This window comes from Impatiens glandulifera, chromosome 1, assembly GCF_907164915.1.
Source record: "Impatiens glandulifera chromosome 1, dImpGla2.1, whole genome shotgun sequence".
NCBI classification, from domain to species: Eukaryota; Viridiplantae; Streptophyta; class Magnoliopsida; order Ericales; family Balsaminaceae; genus Impatiens; species Impatiens glandulifera.
The window spans coordinates 12576466-12585711 of NC_061862.1; the positions used below are offsets into that span (position 1 = coordinate 12576466).

The 9246-nt window shown below is 28.2% G+C and overlaps 2 protein-coding genes across 2 annotated transcripts; one reads left to right on the plus strand and one right to left on the minus strand.

The window, feature by feature from the left end:
* The first annotated feature begins 2302 nt into the window (after positions 1-2302).
* On the plus strand, positions 2303-3120 carry LOC124913318. Its single transcript, XM_047454093.1, has 2 exons — positions 2303-2477; positions 2566-3120. Exons 1-2 carry the CDS (start codon positions 2388-2390, stop codon positions 2968-2970), a joined length of 495 nt encoding a protein of 164 aa, XP_047310049.1. The 5' UTR covers positions 2303-2387; the 3' UTR covers positions 2971-3120.
* A 1351-nt stretch (positions 3121-4471) lies between these two features.
* Positions 4472-7583, minus strand: LOC124919742 (lipoamide acyltransferase component of branched-chain alpha-keto acid dehydrogenase complex, mitochondrial-like). Its single transcript, XM_047460067.1, has 7 exons — positions 7297-7583; positions 6776-6925; positions 6538-6663; positions 6098-6456; positions 5746-5993; positions 5578-5666; positions 4472-4965 (listed from the first exon to the last, which is right to left on the minus strand). The coding sequence occupies exons 1-7, from the start codon at positions 7495-7497 to the stop codon at positions 4624-4626; spliced, it is 1515 nt and encodes a 504-aa protein (XP_047316023.1). The 5' UTR covers positions 7498-7583; the 3' UTR covers positions 4472-4623.
* Between the last annotated feature and the right edge of the window lie 1663 nt (positions 7584-9246).

Here is a 9246-nt window from a genome sequence, read left to right on the forward strand (position 1 = left end):
TATATAAACTAAAAATATGTAAAAACAAGAGTAAGATGTGAAATCAGTAGAGTAATAATATACAAATTCCTTTTAATTTTATTATTATTGTTATTATAAAATGGGACTTTAATTTTGAATTATATAATATATATTAGAACTATCATAATTTAATTATTTTAATTTTTTCTTAAATTATTAAATGTTTATATTTTTATTTGAATGCAGTTTTATTTTAAAATTAGTTTACCACATTTGTAAAAATAAAATACATATTTGTTCACTTTTGATTTGTTTTTCAACTCTTCACACATATTATATATTTTTTAAGATATCCAAAAATAAATACTCAACTTAACAAACAAATACATGTAAAAAGTATAGATCTTACACAAATTTTTGTCTTTCTCAATTTCTGTAAAATTAAATATAATATTTTTTTTCAATTTTTTAAATATTTTCTTATATCACACATTTTTATTCACCAAAATCACTTTCTCAATTTAAAATGATCTAAAAAAAAACAATTAAGTCTTGTTCAATTTTATTTTTTTAATTTAATAATAATAAATATATTTCATTAATTATATAACTTTATTTATTAATCAAAATACTAAAATATTATATATTTTTATTAAATATTTCATCATTATATATTAATAAATTTTAAGTCCTAATATAAAAAATCACCTACAATCAACACGAATTAAACTTTTTAAAATAATCCAATATTTTTTTAAAAATCCTCTATTGAAAGTTTTTAGTTTAGAAAAAGAAAATATTCAAAACTCTTATAAATATTATTTCACTTATAGACATGATAAAATAATTTAAAAATTAATATAATGTATTAAATTAAGAAGTTCAACTTTTTGTCATTTTAATACAAAACATAGAATACTATAATTATGATAATGAAATTCCAAATTACTATCATATTATAAAAACGAAATAAATTGTTGGCATAAGAAATGAACCATAAATAAATATGAATTAAATAATTTTGGAAGTGGACAACCAACCCCCATTCCCCGTTGCAATCTTCATAGCTATCCAGTATAAGTGTGACAATATTTTGTACCATTATGAAACAAATGGACCCAAAATAATAATTATTTTTATATTCTAATTAACAACAATATAGAGTATAATAACGTTTAAATTTTGTATTTTGATTGAAGATACTATTAATTGATGAGATAGAAATTATTTAGACAAATTCAAGAAAAAATAATTTTTCAAATATTATATTCTTCCATTAATCATACCAATAAATAATCAATCAAATTATTTAAACATTCTTCTTAGCGCTTCAATCAAATTATTTAAACATTTTCGTAGCGCTTTAAATAAAATAATATTGTATCTCTCTAATCATTCTTTTTAACTAAATAGCTCCATTAGATTATCTGGCTTTTAATATCTTACCTTTTATAAGTAAAAGATTTATCTTTCAAACCAAAAAAACAATAAAAATAATTAAAAAATTAATAAATTGAAAAAAAAAAAAATTTGTCTTTTTAATGACATTTTGGCGCAGGATTGCACCTCATTCTTATTTACACAACTTAGATTTTAGTTAGTGTTGTATTTTTGTTTGATAGACATTTTTTTTTAATCGGATCGAAATTTTCATTTCAAATTTTTATAATTCTAATCATATTTCGAATGGTTGGTGAGTTGTTTGCTATTTATACCTCTAATTGTTTTTGTGATCATTTTCTGAATTGTGTTTATCTCTTTCTTAACAACAAAACAAATAAGATGAAGTTATTTTTTTTAACAAATAGTCACTCAAACATATCTTTTTGGAAGCTCTCTTATATATATCATCCCATTATTTCCATTAGTTTCTTACTTTTTGACCATATATATAAATGATCCGTTACCACTTGACATAATTTTTTTCACAATGCTTATCAAGCTCAGTTAAAAACAAATTTTAACTGCCACTCAAAATATTTTATATAGATTCTTACGAAACTATTTGATTGGTTTGTCGGCGACAGTTTACTCTACGAAACTCTTGAACCACAATAAAAAAAATTATAAAATTTTTGTCGTTAAAATTTAATTATTATAAATATGCGATATTATTTAGCTGTTTTGATATTGTTAACATTATTTTACATTTAAATTTTCAATATACGTAACTCCTTATTTAATTATTAATTTTTTTTTCCAAATCAAAATTGAACTAGATTCAAATTATATAAGTCACATCAAACAAACCCTAAACCTAAAAATGTCCAATCTCCATGCTCTGAAACTGGTCCAACTGTGTATAAATATACATAACGGCTAAAGATCATGCTCATTTAGCAGTGAAAAAGGAAAAAGATTGAATATCAAATCCAAAAGAGAATCCAGAGAGATCGATCATCTTCAAGTGAAAAAGCAGAGAAGAAATGTCAAACAACAATCCAATTTTTCCAATATCAGAGTCTCATCACTTCACCGATTACACTTCCGATGATCATCAGATCCCTTATTTTCAGGTCAGATTTCTCCTCCTCCGGCATCTCTATTAAACTTCCGACGACGACATCATCTAATTAAACATCATCTCCTCTGTTTCATTCAAAGGTATTGGAAGAAGCTAGAAACTACAGACGAGATAATAATAACGCCAGATCCATCAATTTCAAACTGCAAAAGCCGATCTCAAAGGACGAATCGAAGAGGAAGAAGAAGCAGCAAAAGAGGAACAAATGGTGGAAGAACGCGATTATGTATTTCCGTAATCGCTGGTCGCCACAAGGCAGCCGCCGTCCGGACGAGAACCGCCGCCGCGATTACGTCGGATCGATATCCGGTCCGGTTTACTTGACGGAGAGCCGAAGCGGTTCAAATACTCCATCTCGGAATACTAGCCGGCCGTTGACGCCGGCGAGGAAGGGGGAGGTAGAGATACCGTACTTCTCCCTCAGGGAACTTAACATGGACCCTCAATTTTACAAGACCACCTTGCCCATTTACTCGGTTACATAAACACTATAACTAAATTGTTAGATTCTTTTAAATTGCATTTAATGTTTTAAAAAACACTTTTTTATCTTTTATTTATTTAACTCTTTAATTTATATTATTATTATTTTTTAATGTATCATTTCAAATAATGGAATGAATTGAGAAATAATTTAAAGAAGAACAAAGAATACTCTAATCTTCCCTTTAGGGTTTCTCCAAGAAGTTTGGATTTATTCTAATACTTATTATTATTTCAATTTCTAATATGTTTTAAAGAAGATAGTAACTTAATCAATATTAAAATTCTCCCAAAATGGGCATATAGATTTATTTTATATTATAAGGTAAGAACGAGAGATATTAATTAATAACTATGAAAAGTAGAGTTACACGTGTTAACATAACATAATCTAAATAAAAAAAAGGTTAATAATAAAAATTTATTTATCCTAATTTAAAAAATAATCTGAATTAGGATACAAAAACTCTAAATAAAACAAAAGGTTAATAATTTCAATAATAATATAAAAAGAATTAAAAAAAAAAGATAGCATATTATAATTTGGTCAAGATAAATATTATATACGAGTAATGATAGGGAGCGAGAAAAAAATGACAAGAAAATCCAGAAAATTATGTGACATTTTCTGAGTGGTTTGAAAATCTGAAAAAATGTGGTTTGAAAAAATGTGGTTTGAAAAAATGATGTCTCTCCTATCAAATTTTCAAAACACTCAGGAAATGACACATAATTTCCCTAAATTTTCTTGTCATTTTTTTCCGCTCTCTATCATTACTCTATTATATACATATTCAATTTGAAAATACTTAGAATTAACATTTTCATTTATTTGAAACTTGAGTTTTGTCATTAAAAAATGATTTTTTTGAATTTTTTTTTAAATTAAAAATATGGTCACAAAGGTTAAACACATAGCTCGCAAACACACTTAACCATTTAATCTCTGGATCTCTTAAAGAGACTGAAAATATTCATCTCTGGTTGCCGCTGGACTAGAAGAAGAGATTTATTATAGTTTTTTAATTGAATTATTAAATATATTTTAAATTTAAAATTAATAAAAATAAAATAAAAACTCCCCGCATCATATAAATTAGTAGTTAGTTTTTCTATTTTTAATCAAAATATTTTAATTTCTTTTTATAAAATTTATATATTAAATAAAAAATAACATTTATATTAATTTAACTAATTAAAATTCAAATATCTTATTTTTATTCATCAAACAATATTTTATTTTTCAAAAACTCCCAATAAAAATCTAAAATAAACTACAAGTCTTTCAATCAATGTGGACTCCACACAAGATTGGTGTTGAAAAAGAAAATATAAAATAGATCCGTTATGCACTCCCCCACACCTCATTCCATTGTCTGTTTTCATTTATTTGTTTCTCTGCATATGAGAATCTTTCCATGTTCTTCTACAGAAAAAAGCCCATTCATATGTAACGTTCCAATATTTATTTCACCAATTTTAAAATACATATTATTTTATTGAACATTTAAATTTGATTTAATTTAAAAATACTAAAGAAAAAACACATGAAGAGAAGATGTTTTATAAATAGGACCCATAATAAGTTCATCAATCTAGTTAATATTGAAATCAATCCATTATTAAAACACATATTATTATGTTCAATTTATTTTTTATCTCATGTTGAGAACCAACAACTCGGGTTTCTCAATTAGTAGCTTCCATTGGTTGCAAAATCTTGCGACTGTTGCTCCTTCCAACACTCTATGATCTGCGCCTATATTTACACTCATGACTGATGCTGGGTAAACATTGCCATGATCGTCGAAACGAGGAACTTTCCTTGTTCTACCAAGAGCAATTATAGCGACTTCTGGCACGTTTACGAGAGGTGAACCGAATTTCCCTCCAATAGATCCAATATTGCTTAAAGTGATTGTCCCACCACAAATGTCATCACGACTCAGTTTGTTAACCGCAGCCAATTTCTGTAGTCGTGAGAGTTCTTTCGTGATCTGTTGACAAAAAGATACTTACAATGTAAAGCAAAGCATATTTGCACCTACAATTAATGAAGGCAGGACATAGGATTATGAGTTAGCTGGCATGTTTTGGTATTTGTCAAATCAATTATAGGTTTGGCATAAAGTTTGGATCACAATCCAAAATTTTTGCCCACCTTTTGGCCCACTGTTCCACACTTTCTTAGTGAAAAGTTATGGCTCACCTTATGGTGGAATTTCATAAAGACCCTTCTCATTCCACCTTATCCTCCAATAGAATAGTCAATGTACAGCAAGGGTAAAATTGTAAGATTACAAATATAAAAAGTGGGACAATTCTTTATATCAAGCGAAGTTTCATATTATTTAATCACTTTTAAGTGAAAAAAGTCTTGTCTCGTGGACAATTCTTTATATCAAGCGAAGTTTCATACTATTTAATCACACTTTTAAGTGAAAAAAGTTTTGACTCGTGCTAATTTCCTAAATTCAAAATAAAATGAAAATTACAAGCACCCAAACAGGATCATCATTGAGAAGTCAATTCATGCAGATCATTTTAAACTTTTAGTGTTTTTTCCCTTCTGACATACTTCATAGAACTAGATAGAAAGATGTAGTTACCTCCAAGATAGATAGAGACTGAACTCGCTTAATGTTTGGTACGACTAGACCATGTTCGGTGGCCATTGCAATTCCAATATTATGAGATCCTATAATACAAAGAAAGAAAACAATTAGTCAGTCAATTCTAATGATAATCAATTTTACATTTAGCTAGACAATGTAAACCTTTCAAAATAACTGATTGCATTGGCTCGTCAAAGCTGCTATTCATCCAGGGAAATTTGTTCAAGGCCATAGAAAGTGACTTTATCAACACAGGGAGAAGCGTATACTTCACTTCCGAATCAGAATTCTCATTTTGGAAAGAGGATTTCAGTTCCAGGAGAGCGTCACAGATTATATCTTCTACATAATGAAAATGTGGAATAGTTGCAGCCAAACTCATTGATTTAACCATAGCTCTATGGTATCCCCTGGATAAACAAAAACAAATAACATTTTCATTAGCACCATGTATGAATGAATGAATACACACACTTACTCTTGTTTAATCCGGTTCCAACAGCTTTATAATTACCTCAAAAGGATCGTCTTGTCCTCAAAATCACATACATTTGGAGCTCGTACTTCAGGGAGTTCCTCTACGTCTGAAAATTTACTAGTAATCACTTCTTTAACGGTTCCTTGATTTTCAACGTGTTTGACTATATCTTCCTTAAGTACTCTTCCATCCTTACCAGTCCCATGTACATCATTAATATTTACTCCATATTGATTAGCCAGGTTTCTGACTGCTGGAGTGGAGAGAACTCCACCAAATTTCTCAACAATTAAATCACATATCTCAGATTCTACTGCCTTCTCCATATTGCTGTCACAGGTCTGATTCAAATCCATCTGTTCTTCAACAATCATCTTAATAAGGGTTTCCCCAACCTGGTTTTAAAGTAAAGTTTCAACACCAACATATGCAATGTGAAAAAATATGAAGTAAAAGAAAAAAAAAAACACAGGCACCTTCACTATACCGCCAGGAAAATGCAGAATCTGGAACACTTTTCCTCTGTAACGACTAGTTATTTCCATTGTTGCTTTGTCACTCTGGACTTCACAAAGTGGTTGAAATTCTTCAACCTCATCCCCCTGTCACGGACAACTTACAATCATGCTGATAAGTCTGAATATATAATAACCAGTAAACTAAACCTTGGATTCAATCAATGAATCAAAGTCTTTAAACTTCTAATCAACCAACCTCCTTCACAAACCACTTGAGAAGCTCACATTCAGCAATACCTTCACCTGTTTGTGCCAAAGGGACATCAACAATCCCACCAACTTGATGATCCAACAAAGAAAGTGTTGAGAAGCAACACCTATATTGATTATCAGCATGAAAGGTCGTCTTCAACATGAGAAAATAAGTCATATGTTAGTAATGCGAATAGAAAAGCTTCCCCAAGGAAAAATCACATGGTAAAACTAAACAACCAAAATAACCCATGAACTACAATTCGGTGTTCTTTGGAAAACTCTATGTTACCAAGATCATCTGATAAGCATAGTTTAGGGTACTACTAGCCTTGTGCTTGGTTCAAAGACTAGTAACAGCAGATTAAGCAGAGCTATAAGAAACTGATTTCGATCATTTTCCATGAAAATCAGTAGATCATATTTCTGATAAGCAAAGAACACCAACCCAGCAAATATAATCAAATTTTAAAGCTAATTCATACATGATAGATAAGAATACTAATTAATACAAGAGATGCTCACGTAAATAGGGCTTCTAAACGAGAAAAGAAGCGTCTTTGTTTGTCCAAACGTGGAACCCAGAGAAGAAATCCTAAGAAGCTCACCGGTGCTCCGGCAATTTGGGGAAGGCGATAGAGTAAGAGGGTGAACGGAGAAGGAGCGTGAAAGGCACCGTCGGCCATAGCTGCGTGGCAATTTTTGCCAAATCTTGCTGTAAATCATTGTTGATTAACGAAGACGATCGGCAGTCGAGAAGGAGAATTATACAAAACTTTTCTAAGCATTCAATTTAGTATATTCAGTATCAGAGTTCGGTGCTGTTTAGGCTTGATTTCTAATGTTATTGTTTCAAAATTGAGTTCTTGTGGATTTATTTTTTATTTTTATTTGGGAAGTATAAACTTTTTATACAAATTTATTATTTGAATTAACTAGATATTAAATTATTTAACTTAATAAAGTAATTTAAGAGACAAAATTAGTTTATAAGAGATTAAAAAGTCTCTTATTCAATTTTTATTTTAAACGTCTTAAATTAGTCTTAAATTAGAGTGGACGAATATAAAAAGAAATGAATACCAAGTTTTACACATACTTAGTGCTACAAAAACAAATTTAATTATACAATTTTATTAATATATAAATATATACAATAATTCATATATAATTTTAACAAAATATGGATTATAATAACTGATAAGTGTAACTAGAAAAAAAAGTTTTTCATATAAGATTAAATGTTTAGTTTTTACAATACCATAATTTAAGTATGGATGTTATAATGATGGAGTTCATCTTAATCTTCTCTAAATAATAAAATTTAATAAATATTTTTGCATAATTTGTCTAGTCATTGTTTCTTGGAAGTATTAGGTGGTTCTACTATGTTTTTGTCCTATTTGAAATTTATATTAACTTGTATGTAACTTGTTTTGAATATTTATCATTGAATTATTTTCAACACAATTTTTACAACTTCATAAAAGTGTAATTTAATAAAATGTCTTATCCTTTTAAAAAAAATTATATATATATATATATATATATATATATATATATATATATATATATATATATATTAGTTCATCTTTTAAAATCATATCAAGCAAATATTATAAGATGATTTGATTGAGATTTATCCTAACATATTTAGAAGAAATGTAGAAAATAAATAAATTTGAATATTGGTAATACCATTTTTGTATAATTTAGTTATATATAATATATGTAGGAATTTTACTTAGTTAAGCATAGTTAAAAAATAATTTTTTATCTATCAAATATTTATTTATCTCAAAATTTTAAAAATAATAATAACCTTGTATTAGTTGTCTAAATAATTTTTAATATATATATATATTGCACTTAATTTGATTCTCTCAAACTACACAATTTTTTTTTTAATATTTTATATTAAATTCTCCGTAAAAACTACCATTTTTTCTTTGATATATTTTATATTAAATTCTCTGTAATAAAGATAGAAAATTAATCCTTTTATAATCTTCCACTCTAATTATTATTATTATTATTTTTTTTTTTTTTGTCTGTCTAACCAATATTCAAACAAAAGATAGAAAACATCTTGTATATGCATTTATTTATTTTTTCTAATAATATAGATGTAGCGATTCAATTTCATAGAGTTTAAGCGGAACATTGATGTGATGTGTCATTCTAATTCTCCTTTAATTTCCCCCAAAAAAGGAGCGACGAAGAGAATGCTAGCGTGAAAAAAAAAATTCATTACCAAACGTCTGAAGAGAGGCGATCCTCCCTTAAATCCAAACGCTCTACCCCATCATCATCCAAGAAATCCCTCCTTGCTAAATTCATAAATTCTGAAGATGTGACGGAATTTCTAAAGGATCTATGCGAAGAGATTGAAGGAGCAGACGGTGAGTCTCGGGCATTGTCCAAGGTGCCTCGAGCCTCATCTTCCAAAGGAAAACTAGAGCCGTCTGAGATCGA

What these genes read in the sequence shown, in the direction of transcription:
- LOC124919742 (XM_047460067.1), bottom strand. Translation starts at nt 7,497, where the DNA reads ATGATTTACAGCAAGATTTGGCAAAAATTGCCACGCAGCTATGGCCGA. An exon ending in TCAAGTGGTTTGTGAAGGAG is followed by an intron (nt 6,664 to 6,775) that starts GTTGGTTGATTA and finishes TGTCCGTGACAG; the next exon opens with GGGGATGAGGTTGAAGAATT. An exon ending in AGTCTCTATCTATCTTGGAG is followed by an intron (nt 4,966 to 5,577) that starts GTAACTACATCT and finishes TTTTGTCAACAG; the next exon opens with ATCACGAAAGAACTCTCACG.
- LOC124913318 (XM_047454093.1), top strand. Translation starts at nt 2,388, where the DNA reads ATGTCAAACAACAATCCAATTTTTCCAATATCAGAGTCTCATCACTTC. An exon ending in ATCAGATCCCTTATTTTCAG is followed by an intron (nt 2,478 to 2,565) that starts GTCAGATTTCTC and finishes TTTCATTCAAAG; the next exon opens with GTATTGGAAGAAGCTAGAAA.